The following is a 14680-nucleotide window of genomic DNA, read 5'->3' on the forward strand; positions in this document are numbered from 1 at the left end:
TAATTTGGGCGAACGGGATTCGAACCGACAATCATAGGTTTCTGGCGTGCCCAAGGGACACAACTCTGCACAGCGAATCGCGGCGCCTTAGACGACTGGGCCACCCATGCCCCCTTTTGAGCAAACACATTACAGGGCTTGATTATCAGGCCTTGTTTCCAAACAGCAAATTCACCTTGTGACACTGGTTGCGGATGTGTTTTGTGAGTGTAAGGTGTTGTACAAGAATGAATAAGGTATATTTCAGACGACGCACATGCTGATAAATAACTTATCCTGGTAATCAGATATTTCTTATACTCTGTGCTCTCAATATGCTAGACAACACAAACACAAACATAATTGCTTAGAATGCAAAAAAGTATTTAATGCCATTTTTCAACAGATATTTTACCCACTCTAACTTAGGAATGTTATTAGTCAAAGCACAATGATTCACAAAGTTTCGTGCCCGGAAATCTACCCATCACAAAGTAAACACACCTTGTTATACACCATTTCTCCACACAAAATGTCTTTTTGTTCAATTCTTACACATGGTTTCAAAACCTTTTTTCAATCTGCTTGGTTGATGGATGTTCTCAACTTTAGACCATGAAAACCCTTATACATGAAGATTGATCCTCTATCAGTGTACTGAAGGCAATATACCAATATTTTTCATGCAAAGTTAACACAACCCTCCCATACAAAGATGATATAGCAAGATATATTTAAAGATAAAAAAAATATTCCTGATCCTTGGACAAAACAATCTATATTAAAATGCTCTAATTTCTAATCATGTTTTTTTTAACTCTAACCCCCTGATATAATGTTTCTCACCACAGTACACTTAAGCAAGACCTTTTTTTAAACTTTGGTTTAAGAATCTGCTGACTACAAATAATTGAAACGAAAGAAAGGGGTATTTTAATATTACAACAACCAGAAATAAGTAAAATGTCTAAAAAACAAATTTACTTATTGTCACTATCAACATAAATAAATTATTTTAATAACTGAATGAAAATGTGTTGAATTTATCTTAAAAACTATTAAAATCAGATTATGATCAATCGTGAAAGTAAATAAACAGAAGATATTATAAATCAATTTTTTACATTTGTATTTTTTTTAACTACCAACCTGAATGTATTAGCCCAAATTCTGTTTAAAAAGTCAGTCCCCGCATCTGGGATCAACCCTCTCCTCTGGTAATATATTCATATCCTGATGCATTAGTGCATCTTGCCTATCTAATGTACATTATACATGCAAACACCATTCACAATATATTATTCCCCGATGAAGATCAATATTAACTTAACAAGCAATGACCAATGATATACTTAGGCGTCCACACTAAACCTAACATGTTAAGACAAATTCCATAATACATTACCGGTATATATGCAATATTTGTTTCCATCCTTTACCCAATTACAGTGCTGGTGTTACAGCATTGAAGAAAAAACAACAGACAGCAAAAACATGACTGAAAACTGAATGCCTAAATTTGAAGAAATCTCTGAGGAAATTTCATAATATTAATCACTGATTAAGCTGATGTATTTACATTGTGTTGTTGTTGTTGTTTCCAGAGTGAGTGAGTGAGATGGCTTTGAACAGTATTCCAGTTATATCACAAAGTGCTGGCTTGATCAAAGTCAGAGCATGAACAAAGCGAAGAGAACTTAGCAAGGCTAATGGCGGCAACACAGACAAATGTGCCATCAGTCCCCTAGTATTTAAATAAGATTTGTTGGTTTGTTTGTTTGTTGTTTAATGCCACAATCAGCAATATTCCAGCTATATGACTGTGGTCTGTACATAATCAAATATGGACAAGACAATCCAGTGAATGACATCATGAGCATCGATCTACGCTATTGGGATACGATGACATGTATCAACCAAGTCATCGAGTCTGACCACCCGATCCCATTAGTCGTCTCATACAACAAGGATGAAGACCAATTCTAACTCCTAACTCTAATGAGAAAGCTCATTATTGCTCATCATGACAAATAATACTTACTGCATGCAGACATAATACTTTACAATGCTTTACAGCAGATATTATTTTCAAATTATCAACACAAACAAATCAAACAGATGACGCATGAAAAGAAATGTAATATACAAGGCTTTACATACATACACATATTTATGTATTTTACATTCATGTCATAATCATGTAAACAAGTTCCCTTCAACTAACTATTCAACCCACAAATGTTGCCACGTTGCACATATTTACAAGATTCCAAAGGAATGTCAACTTGGCACTTATCCTCCCAAAATCACAATCTGTGCAGGTATTGATCTGGGATTGCAAACTGCTCTTGGCAGGCATATTGAGAAGAATTATTATGTCGTGCAAACTTGAGATTTTTTTCAAAAATTGCCTTCAACATGTTGATACAATAATGCCTTTCCCTCTTCATTGGTCCTGTGAATGAAATAGAAGTCCTCTTCTAAAGCCATAATCATGACAATATTAGTTATAACTATATTATGAATTCAGAAATTATATATTCCTATTTGGGAATCATTACTGACATTTTGCAGTCTTGGAACTGAATATTAGCCTCTGAATAGGTCTAGATAAATCTCTGCTGTGAAAAAGCTTGGCTAAACTTCTTACATATTTAGAACATATTCCATCATATGCAGGAAATAATACAGATCACAATTGACACATCTATTATCAGCTGATCCAAAGACGAATATAGATCTATATACGTCTTTGGCTGATCAAATTCTGCAACCAAACATTCAGATGTGCCAAACATGTGAAAAAACCTTCTGTCTGTCATAGGTCGTTCAATACTATAGTCTGGAAGGTAATTTAAGGTACCGACCTTTACTACAATATCTGAAAAACTATCGGACCTACTCCAGTCAAAGTTGGTATGAGATTATCTGTCACAGGGCCATATGACACAGTTGAACCAATCAACTCAACTTGAAAGGGTGCACGGGAATCACTCACGTTGAGACGCCCAACGCTAACACCATATTCGTGCGTGCGTGATTCCAGTGCAACCTTACGAGTTGAGTTGCTTGGTTCAACTGTGTCATATAGCCCTGTAACAGATGGCTGTTTCAGTGAATGCTCGTTCCACCCGTGACGAACAGGTCTGGTTGTTGATGAAATATAGTGATAGCTAAAAAGATTTTTTATTTATGCACAGATTGTCTTTAAATGTAATATCCAGTTATGTATGACTGTTTAATAATCTCATACGAACTTAGACTGGAGTAGGTCCGATAGTTTTTCAAATGTTGTAGTAAACATCGGTACCTTAAATTACCTTCCAGACTATAAGGGTGTGAGGTATTACCGGTATATCGGTAAATTGAGGTTCATTCTTTCCACGATACATATCACAATATCATTTTTTCATGCTCGATATATCAGGTGATTTCAAATTTGGATTGGTGTTTGATGTTATATACTTGCCAAATGCCTTCGCTGCCAAGGAGCGAGGATCCGAGGCCCCAAGATGGCTCCGTATTCATTGAATGAGTAAATATTATGTTGTACCAGCATCTTGTTTTGTTCCATTTATGAACTTCAATTCATACCTCAATGTATCAGATAGCTCCTGAATTAATAATTTAGAATTATACAATATATTGTGATGCACTTTAAACCTCCAATAACCATCCCTATTCAATACTATGATCACAGTAAGCCACAGTTCTTAGATATGTGGGACATGGTTGTCCAGGGTGCCAGTTACACTGACAAGTGACTGTCTGAAATAGGATCACTTGTTCGCAGGACTGACTGTCAATGGATTGCAGATTTCTAAAACCCACACATGCACTTCAAACACGACCAAGAAAGCACCCATCACATATACAAGAGACTGTTAAGCCATCTCACATACATGTTAAGTCTGAGAATAAATAAGCAAAAATATACTTTGGCAAGTCAAGAATGATGAAATGAATCCTGTTTAATGCTGCTGTCAGTAATATTCCAGCCTTTTCACAGTGGCCTATCAATAAGCAAGCCTTGGTCAGAGCAACCAGTGGTTGACATCATGAGCATGTGCCAGAAGGTATGACAACACACACTCAGCCCAAGCACACATCATAACCAACAAAATTCACAAATGATAGAACAGTTTATCAATGATAACATTAGTGCGAAACCTCCATGAGTTCATTCTGCGCCCACAATAAATAGAATACATTCCCAAGAAGCAGCCTGCAGCCACATCAGCAAGTCATCCTGTGATCAACCAGATTGCACCAGATGTTTTCTCCTCTTCATTCGACTGTCCGGTCCAGGGACATGTTTGCTAGTGTTCTCACTCCCTTTCTCACTCTTATCCACACCTTTGTTTGTTGATCTCTCTTTCTCAAATTGCTTGTCTCTTGTTTTTTGTTGTTGTGAGACTGGTAAGTTTAATGAAGTCCTCCGTGTACCTGTGCCAGCACCAGCACCAGCATTTGCGTTTGGGGGAACTAGTCCAGGAATAGGCTGCGGTGCTTTACTCGCGTTCAACAGTTTTGTTCCACGTTGTGCTTCTTGTGCCTCCTCAATCTTCAATGAAGTTCTTGAGATATTGGTATTGTTGGCAGCAGGATTGAGGGTAGAGGGAGTGGTTGCGTTGGCAGGAACGTGAAAAAAGTACAACTGAAATGCAAAGATTTATCATTTACCTCATAAATTGGCACTTAGATGTCAACAAAAAGAACTTTGAAAATTTTCACAAAACCAATTCACCTCTACATACATACTGACTTCTTTATCGTCACTGATCAAGATTTGTAGACTGGTGTTATTATTGACATGTTATGAATAAGCAATTTTTCCTCAGTAATGATGCTGTCAAACCTAAGGTGACAATCGGGAAGAATTGTGGAGTCTTACTAACGGGAGATCCTGGCTCCACTGATGAACACAGAAATGCAGTGCCTTATACAGGCACTTCAAATAAACAAAGTAGAATTACTTGGGACTGCAGTTAATGAAAACTTTATCAGATGTGCACAAAACAGACCCACAACTTGTTAACTGGTCTTGAAGTGACAAGTGTATACGGTGTGACGTACCCTGTGTCCGAGCCTATGTACCCTAAGCCAGCATCACATCATATACCCTGAGGGACCGGTTGACAATGACTTTATTTTACTGGCATAAGTATGATACATTTCACCTGTTTATCTATATGTCTTTATCAGTATGGTTAATGAAATGTTTCATCCAGCAGACTATGTAAACATCCAGTGTTATTGCCCTTGCATTAGTGAGTGAGTTGGGTTTAACGCCGCTTTTAACAGTATTCCAGTTATATCACGGCATGTCAGCTTAATGTGGGAGGTAAGCCCGAAGTGATGCAGGTCTCGGAAGTTTACCAGTTCGGTGAAACCCACGAGCACGGGTATGGAGCTGACAAACCTAGAAACATAATCGGCGCGAACCGGGATTCGAACCCACAATCATAGGTTTCTGGCGTGCCAAAGGGACGCAACTCTGCACAGCAAATTGCGGCGCCTTAGACGACTGGGCCACCTGTGCCCCCCGCCCTTGATTACATGGATAAGCAAGGTTAGTTTTGCTAAACTGCATTTGCTAGGTGTTCAGTGATGAGGTAATATAATCACAGCCTTGTATTCGCATTAGTAAGAAGGTTGTCACTGTCCAGAGGGGTATGTGAAATTTGTACCTATCTGACAGCTTGGTACTTGGGAAAATAATGCCAATTCAGTTACCAATCAGAAATGAGTATCTGAATTCAAGGCAAGATCCCAGTTCTATACACTTCAGGAAAGTCCATTCTACCCATGTACATTTCCCTATGTCATTCTAAGTGAATGAATGATTAATAAGGTGTGCTACTTACGACAAACCCAGCTGCTAGGGCAGCATGAAATATGAGGATCACAGCCATAACCGCAAAGGCAATCTGAAATAGACGAGCAGTTCGAAAATGAAGTTCTGAGAAGTTTGAAAAAGCAGCTTTCAGCAGTTTTCAGATACAAAAAGGTCCATAAAAAACATGAACATTGGGAACAGGAAGAGAGAGAGTTAACCAGAACCTGAAACATTCCAGTAATTACTCAAGTCAATGATGTAGGCGATCAATCTGACAAACCAGTAACCATGGTTACTGAGATGATGGGTTTGATGTTACAGAAATACTACTGCTGTGTGAGGTGAGGTGAGGTGAAATGGGGTTTAACCTCGCATCCAAGATCATTGCACTATAGCATGTGTGTGTGTGTGTGTCTGTGTGTGTGTGTGTTGGTTGTTTAAAACTGCACTCAGGTATAATCCATCTGTATATTCCACCTGTAAATAATCAAGTTTGGGTAGACAATCCAGTTAATGATATTATGAGCAACGATCCACACCATCAACCACCAAACCTGACCACCTAATTCACTAAATAGACTCTAACAATCAGCGTAGCTGGCTAGGGACCGATTCTAAAATGGAATCACCACACGTTCCGTTAAGTAGATCGTCTTTCATGACCAGCAATGGAGTACTGAGGACACATTCTACATTTCCCTTGTGGGACCACAGAAGTAAATAAGGACGCTTTCTTACTCTCTTGTTGTCTTCCCGAACAGCAGGCCAGAACGTGAATACCAGAACACTTCCGGACAGGGCAGCCCCGAGGATGACCAGCGTCCACTGTACCCAGTTGATCTGGATTGTCCATAGAATCTGAAGGAGCAATACGCAAGGTCACTGCGAGTATCTTCAATTCTTTGTCATATTACTCAATGTTACACTGGTACCTTGAGATTATTTTACGAGCATGTGTGTCATACTGATTTTACGAAACGAGTTTCTGAATTATTGTATTTACCAAGTGATAGCGACTGTAATACATGAATTGTTAAACTCGTTTTGTAAAATCATGGAATCAGTATGACACACATGCAAGTGTAATTATTTCTTAGTAATAAGTGTCATTCCCATCTTACGTCACAATAAGATTTGAATGAGGCCAACAATGCCTTCCAGTTGACGTTACCATACACTGGTGCGTGTGACATGATATTTGCACTAGTGCACATATCATTTCAATGAACTCGGCTATTTCTAACCCAATGGTTTAAAAAACAAACATATGCAGCAGTTTGTAATTGATATGCTTGAAAAAAATCAGAAGGCAAAGTTCAAGGTCTTTTCAAGGCATATAATGAGGCATCTATGTCGAAGGCCTTTTCCAGCCTGTGAACATGTGTTATGAACGTAGCCAGAGAGTAGATATAATAAGCCAACATTCTCGAGAGGGTACATTAAACCGTATTCTCCCTGAGATAAGCCCACAACAAATTTATCTTGCCGCCATGTTTATCATTTAGCTCAATTTGAAAACAAACTGTGACTGAACTGTGAAAAGTTTGTAGTCGCCATTTTGCCAGGTGAGCTTCAGACAAAAACTTGTTTATGTATACCTGTAGGCTCTGTGCATCTCACACAATTAAGGTGAAAATAAATGCATCTTACGTGCCACTGTGTCACTGTAAGGAGCTGGTATTCCAGACATTACAGAGTTAGGCAAAATGTCTGTTGCCATGACGATGGGTATCTCTTTTTCAGTTGGAAATTTGTCAAAACATCTCTTACCAATAACATTCTGCAATGGTCAGAAAACTGACCTCTCTCGCCGCCATGTCAGTCATGATACACACTCACCGATATAGGAATGTAGATTGCCAGGGAGTAGCCATAGACACTGATGAGTTCCAGGAATGTGTAGCGAGACTGACTACCGCGCCACCACAAGAGGCCGAACAGGCATGCTGGGATCAGCCACCAGTAGCTAAAGATAGCTGTTGCTGCGAAGGTTACTGCAACACAAAGACTTATCTGAAGTTGCTTGTCAAAATAAAATGACCACAGCATTGTTATGACATATTATTGTTACCATGTTTCAAAAATAATAACAATAACAATATATAAATTATTGTGGGTACTGACACTCTCACCCTCACATGAAGAATCATGTCAGACAATAGATCCCACCACCCTCGCTCTTCCCTCAATTGCTTGTATTTACCAATCATTATTGGAGGGCGTGGTTTCATTAACGTGGAGGCTCTTCATGAAAGAATTGTATTGTGCACTTTTGCACACATTCATTTGTCTGATGATCCTCTTGTGAAGCATGTCAAGACTCATGATGAAAACAAGGCATTCCACAGTTCTCTTAAACGAGCCAAGTATGTGGGACATAATCTCAATGTCAGTGTTGATTTTAATGATGGTTCTGTACTGCTTGACACTGCTGGGTGGGTTTGACTCGGCAGCACTTCCTGGGAGAAGTCCCATTCGCTGTCTGGGCTGCGTGTGAGTTGATGATGAGCCTAACCAGCCTGACTGTCCCAGGATCACCCAAACCCTCTTAATAATAAGAAGAAGAAGAAGAAGAATTACGTGGATTACAGTTTTGTTTCCTAAACCACTGAATCATTGTTGCCAGTTGAGTTACATTAAACATATGAAACTTAAGACACATGCTGCTCACAATGACTCATGCGGAGTTCCTTGAACATGGGGAGTTACTTCCCTTCCCATATTAATCTAAACATGACCTTTTAGTATTGAAATTTGTTAACACACTCAGCAAAAGTTCTGAAAAGTTAAATCTGATTCCATGTTTGCTGAGGTTCCGGCTTGGCGGATCAGTAAACAAATAAAAGATGAAGCTTACAGTATTCGCCATAATAAGCAAACTGACAAAGAGGGGTGTTTATAAAAACATACACAACCACTTACATTTCTTGTCAGAGATCTAGCAAGAGTGGGGGAACAGGTGGCCCAATTGTCTAAGGCTCTGTAATTCAATGTGCAGAGTTGTGTCCCTTAGGAACGCCAGAAGCTTATGATCGTGGGTTCGAATCAGAAGTTTGTCAGCACCATACCCGTGCTCATGGGTGTCACAAAAGGGGTAAATGTCTGAGACCTGCATCACTTTGGGCTTTCCTCCCATGTTAAGCTGACATGCTGTGATGCAACTGGAGTACTGTGGCATTAACCCAACTCACTCTAGCGGTAGTGGAAAAACTTTAGCTCAAACGTCAATAAAACCAACCATTTTTCATATTACATGTAGTTCCAAAACATTTACATACCCCTTCTACACTGCTGTTTTCTGTAATATACACACAAAAATATAGACTATCAAGTAATTTCTCAATCTTATACAGGGACACATAAGAAGACTGGTCCAGAAGTTGGTCAGGGAGCACTTATTGGGACAGGATGCTTAAACTGGCAAGTACATAATTTAACCATGACATCTTCAACAAGGTTGAATATGGAGGAAGTCACCAAAGGCAGATGGCTCAACTGAAACTGAAATTACACTGAGTCCATTTCTACATGTTCTAGATATTACTTGATACATAATAAGGGTAACCCACCTTTATGAAAGTCATACTTCCATGTATAGCCTTTGCCAGCAGCTTGAAAATAGTTGGCCAGGTTGCCTGCGATGGCTGTGGTGAAAACCAGTGTAGTGCAGATCCAGAATGGGCCTGCAATCATTGGGAGGAAAACATGGTCATCATCATCATCATCTGAAATCATCTGAAATTATCATCATCTGAAATCATATTAAACACTCCCACGATTCTTAAAGTTTTGCAATAAATTGAACTATTCACTATCACTTACCTTTGTTTAACTGTCATAGTATGCTCAAATATGTTTCATATGAAATTGTTTTTAAATATTACTTTGCATAAATTACTCGATTGTGAACAAATTAACTTGGTCTAGTTGCTATATGGCTGAAATAATGCCGATGCGACGTTAAATTTTAACTCACTCACTCACACATTGTTTAACTGGTTTGACTAATGTGTCAATCAAAATATCTGTCACCATGGTCACATGTTGAGCCACACCACCTGTAAACTTTCCTTCTGTGGTAATGTGCTTGAACAAAGTTTCTAGCTTCTAAAAGCAATTCATCCAAACACATCTCAGCATCACCATGGTCACCACCCAAACAAATGGGTCACATACTGTAATCCTGTGCATGGCAACTTACATGACGTGATCACATGACTACCCCTGCCACATGATTCTCTGTCTTAGAGCCAACAGCGTCTCCAGTCAATCAATTCTTCGGGATTGGGTGTTGGCTATGACATTATTGAACCTCAAAATATGCCTTGCTCAGATGTGAATCTTCAGGGAGTTGATCAGCTGGAAGAAGTCAATCGACAGCGACAGAAGCCCATCTTGGTCATATACTGATAGATTGTCTGACTGGATCATAAGGTCTGATGCACGAAGGAGCTCTTCCCAGTGGGACAACGCCAGAATGCCTTGAAACTGAGGTTGTTGTTGAGGTCACTTTTCTTCTTAGACAGACCAGCACCCTGCCATCTGCGATTCCTGGTGCTCCCCCGCCAACAGTCGATACGTCAGTAAATAGGTGTTGGGTTGGAATGAACGGCCGCAAAGAGGCTCTGGTGCAAACTTCACCAGCCACCACTGAAGATGCGGATTCAGTGAGATCGGTAGGGAGATCAGGACCTGGCAATGGTCTCTCTGGAAGTAGGGCTTCAGGAAGCACTAGATGGGTTGAAGTTAAAGCTGACCTCTCTGGAGTAGCTACTGAATGAGTAGCTGTTGTCATTGAGTGGGAGTCATCTCGGACTTGCCAATGTTGATGAGCCACCCTAGCTGATGAAAAAGCTGTTGTGTAAACTTGAGATGGCGTAGAAGTACGTCTGGATCTTTGTGGGCCTGAATGCAATAGAGGGGACTGCCAGCTTGGTGAGTCTCTTAGGTCTCTTCGCGGAGGATGGCCCATGTTCCACGTCTTTGGACTACGACTACCTGTCATCTTGCTTGTGACACTTACGCAGGTAAAGGAAAAGGTCAAGGATATATCTGTGAAATGGGAACACTGACAACATTGTTGATCCTGACTGCATCAGCCGTGTCAATCAAAATTTAGATCATGAGGATCAGAAGTTGACTAAATTTTGAGACATGCTGGGCAATTTTCATGTTCACTACCCATCTTCCCTCAGGTAACTAATGTTAAGTTCATATGATACTGGAGGAAAATCTGTTAAAAAAACTAAAGCTGTATTCTCTGAGAACTCAGTACACGTCTCCACAGTGTTGCGATGAGAAAGAGAATGATGTGGCAGGGGAAGTCATGTGATCATATCGTGTAGCTTGCTATGCACAGGACTACAGTGTGTGACCCATTTGTTTGGGTGGTGACCATGGTGATGCTGGGATGAGTTCAGGTGAATTGTTTTAAGCAAGTTGGAAACTTTGTTCAAGCACGTTTCGAAAGAAGGATCAAAAGAAGAAGGAAGAAATGCATAGAGTGAGAAAGAATAAGTTCAAAAATTTGGCTGTGGTTAATTGTGGTTTCTCTGACCTGTGACAAATTTGAAATGTTACAGATGCTGTTACCATGGTTTTATGTAATTCCAGCATTCCAATTGTCAACTCTGGAGGTCAACATAGAGCAAAATATGATACAGTCCTTAGACCAATCTCCCCAGACCCATTCCCCCCTCCTATAATAGATGACCAGTCCCTTACAATAACTTCTTGTGACTTTCATACCATTTATTCTCACATATCTCCAAATGGAGAAAGAATATTTAACCCCTGGTTGCAGAACATGAGTAATGTGTATTGGTTTACTGTGATCAACAGCAGTGCACTCACCATATAGATCCGGCTTTGGTCGTATCTGCGTTGTGAGGAAGTTGCGGCCTGGCCGCGGGGTCATTGACCCAAGCACTCTGTACAAGACTTGATGTGTGTCTACATCAAAGAACTGCTGGTAGTAGTCAAACGTCCAGAATGATGGTGGCTTCTTCTCATCTTTCAACAGCTGAGGATCAACAAAACAGAAGTCAAGTTGTAATATTTACAACAAAGTTTGATGACATGAAGATCAAACATGTCAATAGTGTCAATAGTTTTTTAAGATGAAGGACAATGGTCCTCAGAAAATCCGCGGGACTTGCTCGTGTTTAAACACAGTATGAGAAAAAGGCTCACTATAAATCTTGAAAATCAACATTTTATACACATTTTAGCCTTACTTCTTCAATACTTTCAAGTGACAACAGGGACGAAGTCAAAATATTGTTAATATAAACATATCTGATGACTTTCACAAGGTTTTCTGTAGGTTATCCTTATAAATTTATCCATATCCTGAGGCAAAACGGTCCTTATCAATATCATTCCCATGTTTGAATTCTCCCTGTTAAAAGTGAGTGAGTGAGTAAGTGAGTGAGTGAGTGAGTGAGTGAGTGAGTGAGTGAGTGAGTGAGTGAGTGAGTGAGTGAGTGAGTGAGTGAGTGAGTGAGTGAGTGAGTGAGTGAGTGTTCTTTTACACCACAGATAGCTACACTATGAACTTCAGAAAGTTGTCGGTAAACATGGTAGATATTCAAGGCTGGCCAAAACAAAACAGTTGTTGATAGAGTATGAGTGTGTGAGTTTGGTTTAACACTGCTTTTAACATTATTCCAGTTATATCACAGCGTGGCAGCTTAATGTGGGAGGAAAGCCCGAAGTGATGCAGGTTTCGGACGTTTACCACTTGGGTGAAAACCACGAGCACGGGTATGGTGCTGACAAACCTAGAAACAGAATCGGGGCGAACAGGGATTCGAACCCACAATCATAGGTTTCTGGCGTGTCCAAGGGACGCAACTCTGCACAGCGAATTGCGGCGCCTTAGATGACTGGGCCACCCGTGCCCCCTGTTGTTGATAGAATGACCAATCATCAAACCACATTCATTGGGGCAGTACACAAGACACTGAATTCAAACACAGAATAAAGGATGCAATAATTCCTGACATCATGTCCAAAGATGTAAAAGAAATATTTTCAAAAATCTCTTTTTTTCTGGAATATTGTCCTTTACAGCAACTAAACATGGACACACTCTTAATACCAACCAGCAAATACAAAAGCTGTTTACATAAATATCAAACTTAATTCTTCTGAACTTATAGCAATATGTACCATACACTGTACTGTACCATGCTATCAATGGAAGGACAGACAGACCATCTCCATTGTCATCATTGCCATCAACAGCTGGACAATTTTATGTATAGGGAACAGAAGCAATGGAGCATTTGATGCAGGATGAATATAGGCATGAACTGCTTGTACTCATGACTGTTTCCATGGTAAATTTTAGAACAATGCTTCAGCCTACCTCTGATTTATCCCCAGCATCATCGTCGGAGTCGGCTGTGTGGGGAAAGTTGGTGAAGGTGTGAGTCTGTATCTTCCCTTTGTCTTCCGTGTGGGGAATATCTGCAACAAGAATATTCAATACAATCATACAAATAGAGGGTAAGTAAGTGAAACAAGTAGTAGACATTACCACAATGTTGAAACAGACGATCAGCAGATTCTGGTAGCTAAGTGATACAACACAACTTCATAACGGCATCTGTGATCCCCTCAATCAATAAATGAATAATAAAACAAATGCCACAAGCCTAGGAACCCTTGCCTCTAGTTTCTCTCACTGCTTCTGAAACTGGAAATTACAGGATGTGACCAGGTTTTCACCAAAAAAGAGAAAAACTTCTGGGGGGTTTGGGGGCATGATTTTGTGCAGTTTGAACAACATTCACACCAAGAAATGTAATAAGTCAATGGCATAAGTCAATAAGTCAAATAAACAAAGATGGTGGATGCAGTAAAATTTCGAAGTTAAATCAGTACATTTAAAACATCGGGCATAGCTTCCGCGCACCAGGCTACCGACCGGGTCTGAGAGCGAGTATTGCCATAAACCTCACCGCCACCCCCACCACCCCCTCCCCACCCCCAGACACAAGGACAACTGTCACAAGAGTGCAATGTCTGACCCCTTATTTAATTCACCTGGTGTTGGCATTCCATATTTGCTGGAGACAAATGGCTGTAGAATATCGAAACGTCTCCGGTCAAAACTCTATCTGCCGTGAAATATTCGTTGCAATAAATCAATCAGGTTTGTTGGCTCCGTTTATTGTGGCTGTGGCTTCACTAATCATCTATCCTTTGGGGTTAGCATGGTTTAGTGAATTGTGGTAATGTAGGTTACCCCGACCTCTATCCTTAGCCCTTGGATCCCTTTTACAATCAATCGCACCTTTACGAACATTAGGGTAATGTACCCTTTTAACTGTTTAGTGGCTATTAGATTCTATAGGATACTATGAGCCACATTATCATGATTATCATTAGTGTTCCCTCCCACATTTTTCCTGTTACAAAAATCACACAATGAATTAATAAATACCATGTCATTCATCAAAATCACTTAAAGTGTGAATGTGTGTGAGATATTATTTACCTTGAAACTGTAACCCATCACTCGACTTGTTCTGATCCTGAAAGTATGAAATAACAGCTTTTGGTGAATATTTTTATGATCGAAAACCGAACAATAACAAAGGACATCTCGAAAATAAAGCTCTTATTCATAATGCAGTTAAAGACAATAACACAAAACCTAGTCGAAGACAGTGTGAAATTGTTTATCAAATTAATGGATAACAAGGAGATCAATCGTAACTGGTAGGCATGCTTTACATTGAATGTGTCGTCTTCCACGTCGATCGCAAAGGACGCCATTTTGTGGAATGATAGTATAGAAGCAAATAGATAATTACGTTTTTGCACGAAAAGAAATAAAAATATATTTTCCTC

General features: G+C 39.7%; 1 protein-coding gene across 1 annotated transcript; it reads right to left on the minus strand.

Annotated features, from left to right (window-relative positions):
* Window positions 1-346: 346 nt before the first annotated feature.
* Window positions 347-14613, minus strand: LOC124140907 (protein YIPF1-like). The gene is made up of 9 exons (XM_046508738.2): window positions 14564-14613; window positions 14325-14361; window positions 13191-13291; window positions 11672-11840; window positions 9388-9501; window positions 7658-7812; window positions 6557-6676; window positions 5847-5909; window positions 347-4636 (listed from the first exon to the last, which is right to left on the minus strand). Exons 1-9 carry the CDS (start codon window positions 14603-14605, stop codon window positions 4235-4237), a joined length of 1203 nt encoding a protein of 400 aa, XP_046364694.1. The 5' UTR covers window positions 14606-14613; the 3' UTR covers window positions 347-4234.
* Window positions 14614-14680: the final 67 nt, after the last annotated feature.

Source organism: Haliotis rufescens, unplaced genomic scaffold (assembly GCF_023055435.1).
Source record: "Haliotis rufescens isolate VD_foot unplaced genomic scaffold, xgHalRufe1.0.p SCAF_2, whole genome shotgun sequence".
Lineage (NCBI taxonomy): Eukaryota > Metazoa > Mollusca > Gastropoda > Lepetellida > Haliotidae > Haliotis > Haliotis rufescens.

What these genes read in the sequence shown, in the direction of transcription:
- LOC124140907 (XM_046508738.2), bottom strand. Translation starts at nt 14,605, where the DNA reads ATGGCGTCCTTTGCGATCGACGTGGAAGACGACACATTCAAT. An exon ending in TGATGGGTTACAGTTTCAAG is followed by an intron (nt 13,292 to 14,324) that starts GTAAATAATATC and finishes TTCTTGTTGCAG; the next exon opens with ATATTCCCCACACGGAAGAC. An exon ending in TTCGGGAAGACAACAAGAGA is followed by an intron (nt 5,910 to 6,556) that starts GTAAGAAAGCGT and finishes CGTCTATTTCAG; the next exon opens with ATTGCCTTTGCGGTTATGGC.